The sequence below is a fragment of the Fibroporia radiculosa genome (genome assembly GCF_000313525.1).
Source record: "Fibroporia radiculosa TFFH 294 genomic supercontigs, scaffold1557, whole genome shotgun sequence".
In the NCBI taxonomy this organism is placed as follows: Eukaryota; Fungi; Basidiomycota; class Agaricomycetes; order Polyporales; family Fibroporiaceae; genus Fibroporia; species Fibroporia radiculosa.
The window spans coordinates 1-19,529 of record NW_012133309.1 but is presented as its reverse complement, the minus strand read 5'-3'; the positions used below and the strand labels follow the sequence as shown (position 1 = coordinate 19,529).

At 52.5% G+C, this 19,529-nt stretch overlaps 6 protein-coding genes across 6 annotated transcripts; 2 read left to right on the top strand and 4 right to left on the bottom strand.

Annotated features, from left to right (window-relative positions):
- Positions 1-27: 27 nt before the first annotated feature.
- On the top strand, positions 28-1,587 carry FIBRA_03039 (uncharacterized protein; the record flags this gene model as incomplete). Its single annotated transcript, XM_012324884.1, has 9 exons — positions 28-307; positions 365-459; positions 516-587; positions 641-741; positions 794-919; positions 976-990; positions 1,041-1,293; positions 1,351-1,405; positions 1,457-1,587. 9 exons carry the CDS (start codon positions 28-30, stop codon positions 1,585-1,587), a joined length of 1,128 nt encoding a protein of 375 aa, XP_012180274.1.
- Positions 1,588-2,010: 423 nt separating this feature from the next.
- Positions 2,011-3,390, bottom strand: FIBRA_03038 (uncharacterized protein; the record flags this gene model as incomplete). The annotated part of the gene is made up of 5 exons (XM_012324883.1): positions 2,011-2,130; positions 2,186-2,473; positions 2,524-2,727; positions 2,801-2,832; positions 2,892-3,390. The coding sequence occupies 5 exons, from the start codon at positions 3,388-3,390 to the stop codon at positions 2,011-2,013; spliced, it is 1,143 nt and encodes a 380-aa protein (XP_012180273.1).
- A 292-nt stretch (positions 3,391-3,682) lies between these two features.
- FIBRA_03037 (uncharacterized protein) lies at positions 3,683-5,114 on the top strand (the record flags this gene model as incomplete). Its single annotated transcript, XM_012324882.1, has 8 exons — positions 3,683-3,848; positions 3,905-4,014; positions 4,069-4,210; positions 4,272-4,537; positions 4,590-4,638; positions 4,690-4,785; positions 4,845-4,918; positions 4,974-5,114. The coding sequence occupies 8 exons, from the start codon at positions 3,683-3,685 to the stop codon at positions 5,112-5,114; spliced, it is 1,044 nt and encodes a 347-aa protein (XP_012180272.1).
- Positions 5,115-5,332: 218 nt separating this feature from the next.
- Positions 5,333-7,684, bottom strand: FIBRA_03036 (uncharacterized protein; the record flags this gene model as incomplete). The annotated part of the gene is made up of 14 exons (XM_012324881.1): positions 5,333-5,493; positions 5,558-5,586; positions 5,642-5,674; positions 5,727-5,960; positions 6,017-6,046; positions 6,104-6,298; positions 6,348-6,414; positions 6,467-6,717; positions 6,778-6,950; positions 7,004-7,101; positions 7,160-7,203; positions 7,254-7,345; positions 7,399-7,496; positions 7,549-7,684. 14 exons carry the CDS (start codon positions 7,682-7,684, stop codon positions 5,333-5,335), a joined length of 1,641 nt encoding a protein of 546 aa, XP_012180271.1.
- A 2,307-nt stretch (positions 7,685-9,991) lies between these two features.
- FIBRA_03035 (uncharacterized protein) lies at positions 9,992-12,343 on the bottom strand (the record flags this gene model as incomplete). Its single annotated transcript, XM_012324880.1, has 13 exons — positions 9,992-10,152; positions 10,210-10,238; positions 10,299-10,331; positions 10,384-10,617; positions 10,672-10,701; positions 10,763-10,957; positions 11,009-11,075; positions 11,128-11,378; positions 11,432-11,604; positions 11,664-11,865; positions 11,911-12,002; positions 12,057-12,154; positions 12,208-12,343. The coding sequence occupies 13 exons, from the start codon at positions 12,341-12,343 to the stop codon at positions 9,992-9,994; spliced, it is 1,701 nt and encodes a 566-aa protein (XP_012180270.1).
- Positions 12,344-14,962: 2,619 nt separating this feature from the next.
- On the bottom strand, positions 14,963-17,624 carry FIBRA_03034 (uncharacterized protein; the record flags this gene model as incomplete). Its single annotated transcript, XM_012324879.1, has 16 exons — positions 14,963-15,287; positions 15,347-15,481; positions 15,550-15,638; positions 15,697-15,812; positions 15,866-15,879; positions 15,926-16,070; positions 16,127-16,324; positions 16,374-16,465; positions 16,527-16,717; positions 16,773-16,826; positions 16,883-16,907; positions 16,972-17,060; positions 17,115-17,167; positions 17,220-17,353; positions 17,402-17,507; positions 17,573-17,624. The coding sequence occupies 16 exons, from the start codon at positions 17,622-17,624 to the stop codon at positions 14,963-14,965; spliced, it is 1,818 nt and encodes a 605-aa protein (XP_012180269.1).
- Between the last annotated feature and the right edge of the window lie 1,905 nt (positions 17,625-19,529).

Below are 19,529 nucleotides of genomic sequence, written 5' to 3'. Positions count from 1 at the left end.
CTACAAGCCCCCACCTTCGCGAACACCATGCCCCCCGCTTACAAGCAGTTATCTACCCACGACCCGGAGGAGGTCTCGGTCGACCCAACCTCCTCCCCAACCTCCCGGCTTACGAGCAGACTCTCTTTCACAGCCGTCGCCAGACTTATCGCCGTCATGGTCCTCGCCTACGCTGGTGTCAGATTCCTCACTAGAGCCGCGCTGAAGCTGCGAGCCCCGTGCCACAGCGGGCTCCAGCGCAACCTCTCGTCTCTACCCACCCACTACACTCTGCCGTCTGGAGACAAGATTCCGTCGGTCGCCTTGGGTACGGTGGACCTAGCTCTGGCTGCAAGTGTGCGCTGAACGTCCCCCGTCTGCACAGGTGTCTGGCAGGCGAGCAGAGGCGAGGTGGGGGCTGCTGTGACGACCGCGCTCCAGGCCGGCTACCGTCACATCGACGGGGCGTGGATCTACCGGGTGAGTCGCGTGCCCGTCGTCGCCCCATCTCCGACATTCAGCCGCTCTGCTCCCAGAACGAGGAGGAAGTCGGCCAGGCGATCAGGGAAAGCGGCGTCTCGCGCGAGGAGCTCTGGATCACGTCCAAGGTGAGGCGTCCCCGTGCGCATCGTCGCGAGGCTGCTCCTGATCGCGCCACCAGCTCTGGAACACGTTCCACGCGCCGGAAGATGTCGAGTCGGCGTTGGACGACTCCCTGAAGAAGCTGGACACGCAATACCTCGACCTGTACCTCATGCACTGGTGCGCACGTCTGACACGATATATCATGTCATTGGTACGAAGTGCGCTTCAGGCCTGTCGCTTTCAAAAAGGACACGACGGAAGTCGATAAGGAACTCACCGCCAACCCCTACCCGACATGGCAGAAGCTCGAGGAGCTGGTGGAGAAGGGCAAAGTCCGCAACATCGGCGTCAGCAAGTGTGTCTTGAGCGATTTCTTTGCATTTGACGATTGCTAAACGTGCGTCTCGTCAGCTTCAACATCGCAAGGTCCGCACCCACGGCGTTCTCCATCCAATCCGACTGCTCACCTCTTGCAGGATCCAAAATCTGACCGCAAACCCGCTCAAGGTGCAGCCGGCGGTGAACCAGGTCGAGCTGAGCTACTGGAACCCGCAGCCGGAGCTCCTGGCGTGGGCGAAAGAAAACGGCCTGCTCCTCGAGGCGTACTCGCCGCTGGGCAGCAACAAGCAGGTCAAGGAGTCCCTCGAGGCGCCCGCCGTGCAGACGATCGCGAAGCAGCTCGGTATCACGCCTGCGCAAGTCATCATCTCGTGGCACGTCCAGCGCGGGGTACGTGTTTGGTCTTGGGTTGGGCTGTCGAGCGCGGATTGACTTCTGTCCGCCCAGACTATCGTGCTCCCGAAGAGCGTCACGCCGTCGCGCGTCGAGGAGAACTATCACAGTGCGTCGTACCGGCTCGCGTGGCTTTGCAGATGCTCATGTGCTCGGACAGTTTTCGCGCTGCCTGAAGACCTGTTTGAGCAGCTGGAGACGGCGGCGACGTCGCACCCGCCTCTGCGTGTCGTGAATCCGTCCAAGTCGTGGGGACTCGGCTATGATGTCTTTGACGACTATCCGCAGTAGGACGGGATCGGGCACATGAATGTGTGGAACTTGATCTCCATGCGCAGTTGGCACGTTAGGAAAACAAGCAGCCGCTGGAGGATTGAAACACTGACCACGGTTTGTAGAAGTTGTGTGTGCAATACATCATATAATCCTGTCTCTGTCCGATACGTGGCATGCGAGCGACTCTGGACAGTTCATTCAGGTGGGTAGCTCGGGATGCTGGCATGGTGCAAAAGGATCAGGCGCTGGTGATGCTCAGAACGCGACGTGTTCCATGTCGCGTTTGAATCGGGAACGCAGATTGATTCTCCCAGGAGTGAACAAAAAGATATCCAGGCTGTAAGTAGTACAAGAATAGAATGTCGAGATGAAGATGAGGGCAGGGGAATAATATTAGACTAGGAGAGCCGGCAGAGGAGACGGTCGGCGCAAGCGGACTCAGAGACCTCTGTCGGATCTGACTGTGCCCACCATCAACGACTTTCCCTTGATCAGCCGCGTGACCCAGCCGCCGAACATGAGGCCCCAGAGGATGTTGGCGTATGCCGCCCCATCGGTCTGGCGATCGATCGTCAACAACGGGGACCCACACGTGCCGGAGGGGGCCGCTCACCTTCCCAAGCGGGATCATGATGATCTCGAAGCTGCCCTTGTACTGCTTCGTCTGCGGCGCGCCCGCGAGGTGGCTGAGCACGTTTGCCGCAACGACGGACACGTGCGCGTTCGCCTTTGCCGCCTGCTTCGCCTCGTCCCAGGCGACGATGTCGCCCGCGGCGAAGATGCCCGCGTGCGCCTGTAGCTCGAGCGTCGGCTTGACCTTCACGCTGCCGTCCGCGGCGAGCACGTCGGAGCCGAGGGTGGAGACGAACGCCGTGTTGGGGCGCGAGCCGAAGGAGGGGATCTGCAGCAGGGTGAGCAGCGCGAGAGGAGAGGCGCGGGCGAGACACGCACCACGAGGTCGGCAGTGGAGAACTGCTTGCCCCCGCGCGTGGTGAGGCCGACAGCGCCGGGCGCAGGGAACGTGTCAACTTTGTCGTTGAAGACAAACTCGATGCCCTGGCCGCGGGCGCGCCGTTCGATGTCTTTACGGAACTTTTCGGGGTAGATCCCGTTCAGGAGCATGCCCTCGCTGTGCACGACGGTGACCTTTTTGTGCTGAAGAGGCACGAGATGGTCAGACGACGACTGAGGAAAGACAGAATGCAACGAGTCTGCGAAGGAGACACACCGAGTACGCTTCCTTGATCTCTCCAGCGAGCTCTGGAGCGCAGAGAGAGGTCAAATGAATGCGAGGCCGAAAGCGATGGCGACGAGCTCACCAATGCCAACCGATCCTCCGCCGACGATGTAGATGTCCTTGGCATCCGCAATCTGCGTGCGCCATCGCTGGATGTGTGCGCGCACGTCGCGGTCAGACTCGGGGAAGCCCAATGGCCCGGACCACGAGCTGCCAGTCGCGAGGACGAGGGCGGCGTAGGCCAGCCTCTCCCCGTTGCTAAGCACAATCTCTCCCCCGGCGCCTTTTCCGGCCTCCTCGATAGCGGTGACTCTGCCCTCCTGGAACGAGCCGTTTCCGTGGACGAAGAGCTTGCTGTACGGAATGAATGCCTTGTCCTCCGAGTCGAGCTGGTCGAGGTCGGAGGCGACCATGCGCGCGCCGGCGATGAGGTGGATCCCGTATGGACGGTCGTTGACGAGGATGAGGTTGTACTGGGACGCATCCAGCTTTGAGGACAGCGCACGGGCGACGAGCGTGCCTGCAAAGCCGCCGCCAACGACGACGACGTTCCTCTTGTTGTCCGACTTTTTGGAATCCATGGCGAGGGAGGTGAGCGAGAGCTGATGGGACGTTGGACCGGTGGCATGGCTGATGCTGCGCTGTTATATACGCCACGCGGGCTGTACCCCAGTAGCAAACGCCGCGACGCGCAGGCGTTTTGGATGAGCAATGATATCGCAGAGCGCGTAAGGAAGATTGGCAATGTCGCTGACAACCGCGTCTGCTTACGTCCCCATTCCACGTAAACCGGGCGCTACAGACCTCTCCTGCACGTGACTCACAGAGATGCGCCCCCGCGACCGCGACTCGCTTTTCGACGCGAACTCGACCATGTCCGTAACAGCACAGCACGAAGGCCTATGTCTCAGATATCCAGAGACATTGGGTCTGCAGCCCAACATCCTCGCATACGAGATGGCCGTCTCCATGCTCCTCCGCGCAACCCAGCTGGCCCAGCACACACCGTTCACATGGGGGTACATCGACAAACCGCCAGGTGAGCAATCTGCCTTCGAAAAACGTCTGGAGCGTTTTGAATAAACAAATGCGTAGAGGGACAGTTGTTCCTTATCTTTTTGACGCCCCAGCTGCCATTCCCGCCTGATGGCATCCGGTACCAAGAGCAGGAGCAGAAGGGGATCATTCCGGCCGGAGGGGGCAGGGTGCGTACACAACCCCCGCCGCATCTCCATGGCATTGTTGAATGCTCGTCGTAGGAACTCGAAGTCATGGAGGTCAAGTTCGGTTTCGTCCCGGGCGCGGACTCCATGGCATGGCGCGTGCGGCGGCGCTACCGGCTGCAAAAGGGCGGTCACCCACAGCTCGTGCTGATTCACTACACTCGCGGACAGTCTATGCGTGCGCACCCTCTGCACCTCTCGCGCCGGTAGAGCCCGCTCCTCACCCTTGCGCCGTGCAGCGATCATGCCCGCCCTGAACCAGCCCATCCGCGCGTACCCGCTTCGCGAAATCAACGAGCCCGCTGTGTTCGTCATGGGCGACAAGTTGGGACAGAAGGTCTATCCCAGGGGGGCTGCCGCAGACCGCCAGCCACCACCTGCGCTGGGCGTGCCCTTCACCCCGGGCATGCCTGCCAATCCGCAGGCGCTGCTGGCGCAGCAGAACAGCAACATGGAGGCGCTGGAGCGGAGGAACCAGCGGGATCGCAATGGGAACGTGGGCGCTGTGTGTAGTCTGACATGTTGAACTGTATCGTTCGAGGGCTAATGGCATCTAGCGCCAGCAGCAGCCACATCAGAGTCGAATTGAGGAAGATGATTCTGCAGGTCAGCGATGCATTTCCCTCATTTTCGTTGACTGACTTTGCTTGTGCACAGATGAAGGCGACATGATTTCCACACGGACTCTGGCGCTGACGCGCTACCGGCGCAATCACGATCTCATGAATGAGGTTTTCATGTTCGCAGCATTCGGTGCTTCCAGTCCAAATCTTCTTCCGACCCATGCGTGAGCTCACTATTTGGACACACAGGCCGTAAGAAGGAATTCGAGACGCCCCCACCGCCATTCTCCATCTTCGACTCCAAAACGTTAGAAGGGAAAGTCGTAAGTGGCAGATTTCATGCCCCGTCTGCCGCACTGAGCCAAACCCGCAAAATAGGCAAAACTTTCAGCTGAAGTGGAAGAACTGAAATCGCGAGCGGCCGCGCGGAGAGAACAAAGGGTGAATGCTGAATCGGAAGAGACGGTCGATATTTTAATGGAGTCGATACAATCAACTGGCGAGGGAATCGTCACTTAGATAGGTCCGGTGACAGTGTTTGTGTATTGTATCTCGCTTTGTTCTCGATAATTTGTGCTGAATGATTATCATGCCAAGCGCCTGAAAATAGAGTTCCCTTCGACAAAATGGATACATACATGATTGAGTGTAGCAGCGCTAACAACGTCGACAGCGTCAAGTAAGCGAAGGAGAATGACACGGACGAAACGGCAGTCTGGGCAAGGAGCAGCCCGCAGTTATGTTTTCGCGCCCTGATACAGCCGCACTTTCAGCGGCATCTGAGGCCGGTTGCTCACGCTGCCCACCGTGGGGTAGCGTACACCAGCGACGTTCCACACAATGGGCTTGCCCGTCAACTCGAAGGTGAAGTTTGTCAGCAAGACCGACAAGACAACCTCTGCGGAGACGAGACAGGTCAGCACCAAGTCTTCTCGCGGTAAGGCGTGCCCCAGTTCACTTACTCATCTCCATCTCGGAGAACTTGAAGCCGCTGGATCGATAGACGTAAATTCGGCATTCATGAAAACCGAAAACGGAAGACATACATGCACGCTCTCTTGCCGCCGATAAACGTCATCCTAAGGTACAGCTAGTCGGCAGGCGTCGTGGACAACGCAGACTGATGCTCACAGATTAGCGTAGACACCGGGGATGGTGTTCTGCGTGACCTTGCCCGGGAGGGGGGACAGCCACCTCTCGGGCCTCCATTCGTGCGCGTCTGCGCCCCAGAGCAGTGTGCTCGCGTTGCAGCCCAGGATTCCGATCATAACCTCAGTCCCCTTGACCACAGGGATCTCGGTGATCGAGTGGCCGTCGACTCCTACGATAGGCTCGGCCAGCGGGAGGATAGTGTCTCGGTCGGCACTGGACGAGCGAGCGATGTTAAACCCAGGAGTTCTGTGTGGGCGAAAAGTACGTACACACGTGAGATGATCTGAGCAGGCGGATTCCTGGGCGAGGTCCCATCAGGTAGGTCAGTAACAGGGTGGTAGACCGGGCCAGCTCACAGTCGCAATGTCTCCCGACACACGCTGTCGAGTAGGGGAAGTTGGTCGAGTTCATCGTATGACAAGGGCTCCCCTGCGCGCGCATCTAGGATCTCAGTGCGCAACTTCTCCTGCACGTCGGGGTGCTCTGCCAACAACTGCAAGATGCGGGCCAACGTGTTCGATGTCGTATCCGTCGCAGCAAAGACAAGGGTTCTGCACGTCATGTGAAAAACGGCGAATCGGGGCAGTACGGAACACCCACGACATCTGGGCAATGATCTGGTCCTCGGGCAGTCTGTCCGCCTCGGAGGTGGAAGCATTCGCTCGCACTGGTGGCACACCAGTCCGGTGATAAGCACACATCCAGAAAATTGGACGCACTTAGGATGCTGATGATATCCTTGCCTTCTCCCACCTGCTGCAAGACGGCCTCCTCGCCCTGAAGAAGCGCAGCCTTCTTCTTCTCGAATATCATACGCGACTGCGAATCCATGGTGTCGACGACGCGCTTCACCCTCTGGACATCGCTGTCCGGCACGAGGTTGAGCGCGAAGCGCCTGAAGGCGGCAGGCCCCAGCCTTACGAGGTAGGGAACTATGAGCCGCAATATGGGGAGATTGGCAATGGTCGGGCTGCGCAGTGCCCGATACGATCAGCACTGGACAACTTGCCGCAGAGAAACATGTGCGCACAGGAGAGATTTCAAAGCTTGGCCGTACTCGTTGTGCGTGTCGTTGACAAGGGGATCGAAGGAGTATCCAAGGCCACCCTGGCCTATCAGCTCAAGCGCCGTGCGGCCCATCCAGTCTAGCATGTCGATTTCCTCGGTCCCGCTGGCGATTTTCTTCCCGATTCCATCTCGAAGCTATTATTTTTGTCAGCGTCAGGTTCGACGTCAGTACTAGGACTATGAACTACCCTGTGCACCACGCTGTAAAAGATGGGAATGATGTGGCGCATGTGCTTGATAGAGAATGCTGGGTTGAGCAGCTTGCGCTGTTTGCGGTGTGTTTCGCCTATCGCCCATACTGCGTTAGGACGATTCAGCTAGCGTGTTAGAGACGAAGTTCTGACCTAGAGTCGAAACTAGTCCACGTCCGAACACCAGGATATTCATCCTAGAGTGGCGGTCAGGAAACTATGCACAGTCAGAAGCGCATGGTCGTACGAAATGAATGCATCCGGCTCCTGAAACATGGGTTCGTCCTTGATCATGACCGTGTGCAATGCTTTCGGGTCAGAGACGTACAATATGGGCCGCTGTATACGCAATGCTTTAATACAATAAAGTGACACTCTGAGGAAGTACTTACGCCGAACATACCACACAGCTTGGCGACGGGAGCATAGTCAAATGCCACGTGCCGCTGGAAATCTGTGCTGCCGCGAGAAAAGAATTGGGGTATGCTACCTACATTCTGCTATGAGCAGTCGCATGACGTGCATTCAGAACGATAACATACCTGTCAGAAATGATGCTGGAGGGGGACCAGGGATGTTTCGCAAGGCATTCTTGGCCTTGCGTATCTCCAAATACTGCCATGCGAAAACAATAGTGCCGAGGACGAGAAGAGAGCCCCACAGCTCCACAAGAGGCATGATGACTGATGCCTGCTGTAATCTGTACGCTTCTAGTAGCGGAACGTCAAAATGGGACGAGTGATTGAGCGGAATCCTCACAGACGTAGATCCAGACAGCGTCGACTTTATATGAACCGGGACCAGTTATGTGAGGAATCAACGAATTTGACTTGACCGTGCCCACGTAACAACCGTTGAGTCCTCGGCCCGAGCGTTCTAGACAAGAGTGGGTGCATCGTGTATTGTTGGATAGCCACGGAACCCGTGCCTCGCAGCTTGTGCGAGGGCGGAATAGAATAGCAGCGTGTATAGTTGAGAATTCTCCATTTCGACAAGACAAGCTCGACATTTATCTAGGAGCTAAGCCTTGTAGCTTTTTTCGGATATTCCTGGTGATATAGGCAATAAGTCAGGCATCGTAAACGCGAATGACGCGAAGCAATAGAATACTCTCACCGCCTAAAATCCGTTCGGTCATTCAGCTTCTTATTGCCCCGTGGCTGTTGACAATCAGAAGCGTGTCACACAACTGCATGGGACTCGAGCCCGTGCGATCGTCGCATCAAGTCCCGGCCCTCTAAATCAGGATATTTTTTGCGTATGCGGAGCAATTCCTTTACAAGATTACAACCATCTCCGTTTCAGCGAATCTGAAGCCACTAGAGCTATGCGGTCAGCTGATTCCATGCCGGAAATAATAGTGCACTAGGTGGATGAAAGTATCAGGATCGCATTTGCGCACGACAATCGCCGGTTCACGAGCTCTGGCTGCATGTTCGCAAAAGATGTGCAGGGCTTTAATGGAAGAATAATTCTGGTATCTAGATGGAAATTTTCAGTAACTCTAGAAGTAGTGAGTTAGAAAACGCACTTGCAAGTATTTTGAAGACTAGCCTAGCCTCATCATTCACTGGTTAGCGACACATCGGCGGGGGCGCTCTTGGCAGCAGCCGCGCCACATGAGCGCTAGCAGAACTTGCTATCGTGATACGGAACCACCCGTCCAATGTATATCCGCACGGCGCACTAGCACTTCGATCTTGAGCTTGAACTTTATCGCTCAAGGCCTTCCCAAGCTGCAAAGGCACTTTTTACGAGGTGTGTTATCAGGCTGATTCCGAGTTTTTGCACTTGCGTCTGCTTATACGTCCCAAAGATTCTAATACTCTTGGCCCTCACAAGCTATGGAAACTATCCGCATCGGACAGTCTATGTAGGTACATAAGATCGCAAAGATCATTTGACACTCTCGGTCACATACAGGATTTTGAGTTGATTTGTACTGGCTCTTCTCAGCACTCTTCGCGATGGCCACGACACCTCTGTACCATAATTTGAGATCAAAATGACGAAAAAGCACGTCGTGCATTCCCCGACAATTCGATGCTAAGGGTACGGTTGTAGTTTTGACTAGAGATGGAATAGCTCTGCATCTTCCGCAAGCTGTACGAGTGACTCTAGCGCGATCTTTTGTTTCTCCTGTGCTAGCTACGATGGAGCATGCTCCAGAGTGACATCATTGACCGTGGATTGCTGTTGTCGCTCGCGGCGGAGGTCAACTCTCGACGCGAACACGCCAGTCTGCCCATCAACAACGCAGGTGTTATGCCGAGACACCAGACTCGGTTTCCCAAGCTGGGTGAGACGAGTATCACCACGTACCAAGCATTTTCAAGGAGTACCGACTTGTACTCGTTCGGGACAGTCTTTCACGTAAATGTCTTCGACACACGATTCTGCTCCGTTGCGTCCCTCGAGCTATGCGCGCTGATAATCAGTCAAAGTAGGTGCGCATAAACCACATGACGAGCTAGCTGTTGACCATCTCAAGTTTGGCGTTGATCATAAAGGACTCATAAAGCGTCCTTGGCCTGTCGTACTTGCACAGCAAGGGAGCAGCGACGCATCTGGTTAAGCCGGTTTGAAGGGCTCGAAAATTCTTAGCAACTCGATTGCGCTTGGTGTAGTCTCCTTGTTGTGCTTCCCCTGATCAATAATATCAGAATTTGACTGCTGACTCCTGGTACGCAAAATGACATCTAACACCAGCAATTGCATCAAAGTCGAATCGAGGAAGACGATTCTACGCCCAGGAAACTGGTAGAACTATTTGTTATATCTCGCTTTATTCTCGATATTTTGCGCTGAATGATCACGCGCCAAAGGTTTATTACAGATTGCAGATGGCTGTTATTCATTCAACAAGATTGGTACCATATTTGAATATGCATATAATGGAGAACAACAGCAATGTCAACAGCGTCAATATCGGCGAAGGAGAGCAATATGACCAGTGTGAGTATCGAGGCAGAGAGCTGTCCTCAATCACGCCTTCGCGCCTTGATATAGCCGCACTTTCAGTGGCATCTGAGGCTGGTTACTCACACTGCCCACCGTGGGGTAGCGCACACCGGCAGCATTCCACACAATGGGCTTGCCCGTCAACTCAAAAGTGAAGTTGGTCAGCAAGACTGCCAAGACAACCTCTGCCAGACAAATCAGAACCAAATCGTATCGCAGTAAGGCATCCCCAGTCTACTTACTCATTTCCATCTCCGAGAACTTGAAGCCGCTGGATCAGTTGATGTGAGCCCGTCGTATTCATGCGAGAACTAAAATTTGGAGGACATACATGCAAGCTCTCTTGCCACCGACGAACGTCATCCTAAGATATAACTTGTCAGCAGGCTTCGTGGAAAACATATTTGGATACTTACAGGTTAGCATAGACACCAGGAATTGTGCTCTTCGTGACCTTGCCCGGAAGGGGAGCGAGCCACCTCTCGGGCTTCCATTCGTGCGCGTCTTCGCCCCAGAGTTGTTTGCTCGCGTTGCAGCCCAGGATTCCGATCATGACCTCCGTTCCCTTGACGAGAGGAATCTCAGTGATCAAGCTGCCATCGATCCCTACGATGGGCTCGGACAACGGGAGAATAGTGTCCCGGTTTGCACTGAACAAGCGAGCGGCCTTAGCATTTGATTCAATTGGGGCGAGAATTACTCACACGCGCGAAGTAAATTGAGCAGGAGGATTGCTAGAATGGAGCCTGTCAGCAAGATAGACTGATCACGGGATAGTTGATAAGACCGGCTTACAGTCGCAATGTCTCCCGACACACGCTATCGAGCAACGGGAGCTGGTCGAGTTCATCATATGACAAGGATTCTCCCGCATGCGCGTCTAGCACTTCAGCACGCAGCTTCTCCTGTACGTCCGGACGCTCTGCCAGTATCTGTAAGATGCGGGCCAACGTGTTTGATGTTGTGTCCGTCGCAGCGAAGACGAGGGTTCTATGACAAAGTGAGCAATCACATATCATAGGAATAGAGTAGGATACCCACGACATCTGAGCGATAATCTGGTCCTCAGGCAATCTGTCAGCCTCGGAAGTGGAAGCATTCGCTCGCACTGCTAGGACATCAACCCAGCACGGAGAACTTATCTTGGGAACTGGACGCACTGAGGATACTGATGATATCCTTGCCTTCTCCCACCTGCTGCAAGACGGCCTCCTCGCCTTGCAAAAGAGCAGCTTTCTTCTTCTCGAATATGTCACGCGATTGAAAATCCATGGTGTCAACGATGCACTTCACTCTCTGCACATCGCCATCCGGTATGAGGTTGATTATGAGGCGCCTAAAGGCAGCGGGCCCCACTTTCATGAGGTAGGGAACCATAAGCCGCACTACGGGAAGTTTGACCATGTTCGGACTGCAGCGAACGATACGATTAGTACTGTACACCTTGTCAGAGAGTGCACGCACACCAATGTTTTGAGAGCGTGGCCATACTCGTTGTGCACGTCCTCAACAAGGGGATCGAAGGAGTATCCAAGACCCCCTTGGCCTATCAATTCAAGTGCAGTACGGCCCATCCAATTCAACATGTCGATCTCTTCAGTCCCACCGGCAACTTGCCTCCTAATTCCCTCTCGAAGCTGCCATATTCATGAAGTGTCAGTTTCGATACAACGGCCACAATCATGAATGATCCTACCCGGTGCACTACGTTGTAGAAGATCGGTATAATATGACGCATATGGTTGATAGAGAACGCCGGGTTGAGGAGCTTGCGCTGCTTTCTATGTGTATCGCCTGCCAGTCGTGTCGTGTCAGTGCGAACCCCAGCTATCAAAACAGAGACGAAATCCTGACCCAAAGTCGCAAGCAGGCCGCGTCCGAATAGCAGACTATTCATCCTGAGGCGGCCGTTAGTTATGCACAATCAGACTTGAGATTATTACCCAATGAACGAATCAGGCTCTGGAAATGAAGGTTCCTCTTTGATCATGACCGTGTGCAATGCCTTTGGGTCGGAAACATACAACATTGGTCGCTATAGGCGGGGTTATGTTAATGTGACAAACTGGTACTCCGAGACAGCACTTACGCCGAACATGCTGTATAACTTGGCGACGGGCGGATAGTCAAATGCTAGGTGCCGCTGGAAGTTTGTGCTGTCGCGAGAGAAAAATTGGGGAATGTTGCCTACGCCATATCATGAGTAATCGCAAGGCCTACATGTCGAGACGATAACATACCTTTCACATACGATGCGGACGGGGGTCCAGCAATGTTGCGCAGGGCATTCCTGATCTTCCGTATTTCCAAGTACTGCCATGCGAGAGCGACAGAACCAAGGATAAGAAATGAACTCCACACCTCTACGAGAGGCATGATTGCGGATTTCCGTTAATATGTGGCCCAGTCCTTTGTCAAACCTAGACGTGTAGACGAGTGGAAACCAGTTAGCTGGGAGATGTAGATCCTGATAACGTTGACTTTATACGAACCGGGACCAAGTGTACGAACTTACAAATTTGACTTCGCCGTGTTCACGTAACAATGATTGAGTCCTCGGCCCGATCATTCAAGATGTAAGTGGAGCTTATCATACATTTCCCGACAGCTACCAATCCCACATTTTGCATCTTGCGCAGGCGTCGAATAGAGCAGCAGTGCATGGATTGAGTTTGGAGGCGATTCCAGAAATCTAGATACTGAGTCTCCCAGTACTCACTATTTTATTTCCAGTGCAATGACTATTAGTCAGGCATCGTAGATGCGGATGGCAAAAGAAATGAAATATTCTCACCGCATAAGGTGTATTCGGTCATTCAACTTCTTATTGCCCCGCGGTCATCGACAATCAGAGAAATGTCATATAGTTCGCTACTTCACGCCCCCACTCCAATGGAAAGTCCTATCCATGTCTATCCGCTGTGGCTGACGCTGTCAGAGGTGCTGCCAAGAGAGGGGATGCAAGCTCTTGAGATCTCGCATGTCCTGGTCTGTGATACACATAATTGGTGTCAGTCTCCAAATTGATCATGTTGCGTTGCGATTAGAATTTTTACAATTGACGGAAGACTTCAGAGGCGTGCATAATTGAAGTCGTATTGACACGGACGTACTCGGGCTCTCCTCGTCGTCTCGGGCGCGTCCATCAGCAGCAGAAGCGAGGTCTAGGTGGCTGGATGCCACGTCTGTACGGGGAGAAATTGGATTCTAATGACCCGGAAAGTGTCTACTGAAAGTGACAAAGCAGCCGCATCGAAGGAAGCATCGAAGCATCGTGCAAGACGCCGATCAGGGATTCACGTCCCGCCCGGTTTGAGTAATGATTCCTATCATTAGGGCACTGCACTGGTACCAGTGCATATGTTATATCCCGAGAGAAATGCTTCACGATAAATTATGATTCATTCATGGCGTGCCCAGCAAACTGAACTGGCGACTGGGTAGTGTGGACCGCTTCTAGGAGTGAATCAATATTTCGGAACGAGAAAATGCAGCGACGGAGTACTCACCGCTTACGGGGCAGGAAGGATTGTACAACGCAAGCAAATCAAGAATACGAGGTAGCAATCCATGCACATGTCAAGACGTATTGCCAGTAATGAGGATGATCACGCAGTGGGGCCTCCGTTTCAGTCACGTTGTGAGACAAAGTCTGCCAATCTTGATCAGCTAGCACGCATGAGGCCCGTCCACGGCGTCGAGTAACGAGAACGAGCGCAGCCTCATCTCGACGGGTATACAGAATAGGCCCTTCATAAGGCGACGTATCCACCTCCGCCTCGGAGAATATGAAGACGCTATCAAGTGATCCCTTGCAGGAAAGTATGTCTTGACTGACAGCAATCGCCCTCACGAACTCTAGCTGGAGGATTTAAGGAGGACAGAGCATGGATGGGCTCGGAGTCAGCTTGGCGGAAGAGCCGCTCTAATATTTGCTTTGAGCTTTTGATCTGAGTCTAGTAAACTCATAAAGCGCACCGACAAGCATTTAAAGCAGCAGTGTATCGAGTCGTGGAGAGAGTGGACATCACGATGCAGGCATGGCACTGAGCTGCAAGCCGCAAGCACTTCGGAAAAGTATGACTAAGCAAACTCGAGGTAAACGCCGATTGAGATCGACAGTGCTGTCACACGATCCGCCCGCCGCATTGACCCAGCATCTTTCGGTGGATATCGATACGACGAGTGATAATGCTGGATAACCGACGTGCGTTCTCTGCGTTCAAGTTCTTGCCATGAAACTAATACTTGTTGTTTCTCTAAAGCATTACACGGTCATTGCCTCCCTCAGTTTGCCTCGTCTTAGCGGTGCGGGATCATGGCCCCGCTCAAGAGCGATGTCGCCAATTGTGACTTGCTGCGCTTCTGCAGGCAGGCAGGGAACGGAAGCATATAGGCTCCATGATGGGCCAGGTGGCGGCAGGGACACATCTGGGCAAGATAATCACATCTTCGCGCTAAATTGGTCGCTTTGTAAGGCCACCCTCCACTTTATAGCCTTCAAATATATTTCGTCGCAACGTCAAGGTTTGGGCGTCGGTTCTCGGGATGCAAAAGGTCTGAAGGGAAGGCATGGCCTCGAGCTTGTCCCCATCTTGGTTTCAACCTGATTTTGGCGATTTTCTCCCCCCGTTTGGTACCGCCGTCACGATCGTATTGCCCTCATTTGCCGCAGAATCCCGTACTGAAGTCTCGCGCTGTGTCAACCAGTACGGAGGCATCTGTGCGAATGCTATCGAATCCGCAATCTTCGAATTGTCAGACCAGAATGGGCTCGCAAGACTATCGTTACAATTCGTCCCCGAAGTTGAGTATATGTGAACCCGTCCTTGCTGCGCGGCACTTTTCCTTTGACCCACTTCGCTCTCCATCTCAGGCAACTAAAATCATGCTTTGATAGTTCTTTATTGCGCTAGATTCTTTGGAGACTAGACATGTAGCACTATATCGGTATGTCATAAAGTACGCAATACAACACTGAGAACCTCGTGCTCCCTACCAGTCTTCGTCCTGGTCTAAATTCACATCCAGAGTTCTATTTTGAAACAAATTTGTGGTGTCATTTGGAATGGGCTTCATCATGGACTCGATCATCTCCAGAATCGCATCCCGGCCGCGCGAAATCCCACTGCCTCGATAATTCTGGATCTTATCATGAACTTTTGCTCTTATAGGGGAGTTGTAGTAAGAATTGAATGCCAACTTAATGGCCCGACGAGTGAGCGGGCTGTGGTTATTCCCAGCGAGGATTATTAAGAGGATCTCCATGACATGCGTCAGATCCACAATATACGCCATGAACCTCTGCTGAACCACTCGCCTACAGGAAGTCAGTCAACGTGAAGAGAAATTCAAAGACCTAGAGTGAGGACCACTGACGATTGTTCGTATACTTCGTAAGCCCACACAGCAACCACTGCACACGCAGCAATCGGTACAACAATCGGGGCTGCAGGTCCGGCAAGGGCACCGACTGCAGCAGCAATAGCTACAATGAATGAACCTCCGCCCATGCTAGAGTGACATCGCACAGATTCAGATTCGTCAGCACGATTAGAGCCAAGACCTCGGAAGCCACTTACAGGATCTTGACTGGATTTGTTATAGTGCGAGTTTGCACGTCTCCAACCATGTTTACTATTAGCGCTCTAAACTCATTGCTCTTAAGATGCTGCGAGACAGCTGTTGGTGAACGAACACAATTTGGCAGCAATAGTCGAACAACTTACGCCAGAGGTATCATGAAAGTTCCAAATAGTAACGATGTCGGTGTGGATTACATGAAAACAATCCCACATTGTGTGGCCTTCGAAGTTTGGACTTGCCGCCAAGGCCTTCCAATAGCCTGGGCAAAGTTTCGTGAGTATCGATATCTATCATGGGCAGGGGAGAGCGAACGTTTCTTGCCAACTCTGCAAGAATTATGAGCGAGCGTTGGGTAGTAACCTCAGCACTTACGCAATGGATTCGACTATTTTACTCTTGGGATCCACCCTTTGAGCCATTGCAGTTACAACCGATGCCTCCTCTGCAACATGCTTGGAAACATGTTTGTATGTGAGCTCGACCAATTTCACGAGCGAATTCTCGTAGCCTTCCTCATCTGGAACAAGCATCGATTGGACGAGTGTATAGTTTGAGCATATCATTGTCACGTACTGGAAACCGGAATATAGGGAATATCTCTGCGTCCTGTCAGCTCCTCAATCGGCTTGATGCAAAGAGCGTCCAATTTGGATTCCACTTGAAGCTTGACATCGCTATCGTCCATCACCTTGGAATCATGTTCCTTCTCCATGTCGTCACAGACACGCTCGACAAGCATGTCGTATTTAGTGAAAAGAAGGACAAGGGGGACTACACACGATCAGATCAGCGAAAGTGGTTTCAAGGCGAGCTCACGAACTGTCTCTTAGGATGTCATTTTTGGACCTAAGAAATTCTTCTACGCCTGCCTCCAGTAACCGCCCATCGGCCCAAGGTATCTCAAAACAAAGCCTATGGGCGCATTAAATACTTCGGATGTTCGGATGTATACTCGTGTATGCAAAGGGCTTACCAAACGGCATGCAGTTGATCTTTCAAATCTCGCATCTGCCTCCGTCTTTGAATGAACTCTTTCACCGTCGACAAATTACCCCCTTCACCAGGCTCGAAACCCTTGCTATCGTGTAGAACGAATCGTTCATTCCGCGGCGAGATGAATGCCTCATCTATGTGGGCGTCGCCTGGACGATCATGCGAAACAAGCTGGCAAAGCCAACCGGTTAGCAATATCATACAGTAGAGCGCGTAGTAGCCGTACATCTCCTTCGACGCCGAATGCGTGCTGGATTAAGGAAGATTTGCCCACGCCAGTCTGCACAGAAGCGAGATAAATGGTAGCTTCGAGAATCCAAACCAGCCAGATAGTACCTTTCCGATCACCAGAATGCGGAAACTTCAAAAATCACCCAAATTTAGCTGAGCGACTCTCAGAATACCTGTGTCAAACCTCGACGTACCGAGGACACCTTTCCAGAATCTCTCCAGTAGTAGGTTGAAGTTGCTCGTTTCCCGTTGGCAGCACGCCCCCTCGACTATCCGTTTGACCCTACCACCATCCCCGACGAGATAAGTTGCGAGACTTCACATAAATTAAACATACGTGTATCGTGATGCCGAGAACAATTCGCGTCTTGTTATGTATCTGAACAAACTCTGTATGATTCCGATGAGATTGTGAAATGAGTTTATATGCGTCTCGCCATACCTTTCTCATTCGCGGCCGACAGAATTTCACGAAGGTTCAGAGTAACATATTCGTCTGACCTTTTCTTCCTGAGTCCAATGAATTGCTTTTTATAGGAAATTCGCAAGCAACATTGCTCATGTAAAGTTAGGTCTCTATGATGTAGAATTTAGTTTGCTGTCTTTTCCCAAAAATAGTCTTACATGAACTCGGCTCGGAGAGTTTTGTCCTTCCTATGCAAAATGTGTCGATGACCACTAATCTGCAGCTCCGCAGATTCGAGATGTTTGATATTTGACAGTTCGATATCTTATGAGAACAATTAGATCAGCTATTTGCGAGTGAACTTGTGTTATCAACGTTTCGGCACTCACAATTGATTTGAATTTTGGGCACAGTGGGTTGGGAGCCTGTCGACACGGACATTGTGACCTGATAATGAGTTGGAAGAATGCACACGTCCCGAGTCAAAAGGGTTGGGGTTCATACATGCGAAGAGCTGGAATGTGAGCTATCATAGATGCTCAACTCATATCATATGTGTAAGTCGCGTATGTGGCCACCAACGGTCGAGCACTGTGTCGGTTACACGAGGCAGGCAAGATTGCAGCCATACGTACACCTCGTGTAACAATGGAAGACGTTTCAAATGCTACCGTGGGTCTTCCAGTCATGTCTATCAGCTTCCGAGCTAGCAAAGTTACGTGGCTAGATTTTCCTAACCGGGTTCAGCCACTGTAGCGGCGAATGTATGCGGATGCACATACGGTATACAGACGGAATGGATTAATCTCGCTAGAACACTATGCTGGCCGAAATGGTCTTCAGATGGCCCACGAGCACCAACCGCACATTTATGGACACAAGGCGCCAATCTGCCAGAAGCAAATGTGCTGACATCAGGTCTGGATCCTGCCCGAGAGTAAGTACTTATGTCTCCACATAGGACAGAGAATCGAAGATTCATGAACTATACATTGCCTCGGCCCCAGCTCCCGGGAGACGCTTCCAGCCGGATCGGATCCTCTTCCTTATCGCACTGCACATTGCCAACTCAGTAACAGTAACAGCGGGTCAAAGTGTGCTAGTGTCTAGTGTCGACCGAGTGTCGATCGATGTTCCCGCCAGCATCCTTGCATGAAAATGAATGTTACCACATGTCCGCTCGCACATTGTAACTTGCGTTCATCATGTCGGACTCAATGACACGGGATGACACACTAGAGTGGGTCCTGTACCAGCAGCCACCATGCATGGGTACTTCCGTCGCCGCGACGCCGTGGTGATCAAGAGCCCAGTGGAGTTAGTGAGGCTTGGCTAGGAAGGAGAGATCTGTACGCACCGTTCTCAATTCAGCCCCGTCGCAGCTCCTAGTCATTCGAGTCTGGACGTAGCCCGATGGTCGTCCGTAGCAGAATACTGTCGTTCGGGCTACGGGAACATAGTCATAGATGCGTTCAGAGTGAGTGTAATGAAGACAGAAGAAGCCTGCGGAGCCAGACGATGAGACCCAAAACATTGTGAGGATTTCTATTACAGCAGCGATGATTATTTTCTCTCCACATGGAGTTGCAGACACAAGTGACGAGACTAGCAGGATGGAGACCAAAAGGTGGACAGCGCCACACGGGGCTCGGGACCAGGCTCCTGCCCATCCGATCTCCGGGAGGAGAGGGACTTCATCTCACCAGCGGATTCTTTCAGCCACATCCCTCAGCCACATATCACGTGAACACGAGACGGTTTTAAACTCCACAATCTTATTTCCCTCGTCCTCCCTACGACGGCTGGCAGAAAACATCTGCAAATAACGGAACCCGGAGGGGGAACGTCCTCCGTAAGGAAGCATGAAACGGCGAAAAATATAAATGTATATATTTCTATGTAATTCTTCAATTGATTGTGCGGGTCGATCAATTCAAGAGCCATTTGAAGGCGCATATAGAGAACAAATTGTCGCCACTTGTCTCGTTAGAATGAGTTCAAATTCGCTGCCTACCATCGACGACATCCACAAGAAAATTTTCGCGAAATTGGCCGTGACCCATGTCGTTGGCAAGCCCGCGTTGCACAAGAGCTGTTGAAAGGTCAGAAGGACGTCGTTTGCATTGCACTCAAGGGGCTAGGAAAACTCTCATCTTTTGGATGTCACTCTTATTCCAAGAAGACAGAATACAGATTGTTGATGCCTCTTGGGCACCCAAAATGAAAGGGAGCTTGCTGCGCTTGGTGTCAGCGCTTATTATTATCGAACGAGCCTAGTAATTCCTGAGCGCCTGTTATATTCGCGACTACCTAAAGTGGGTGTGGCACTTCCGGGTTCCGTTATTT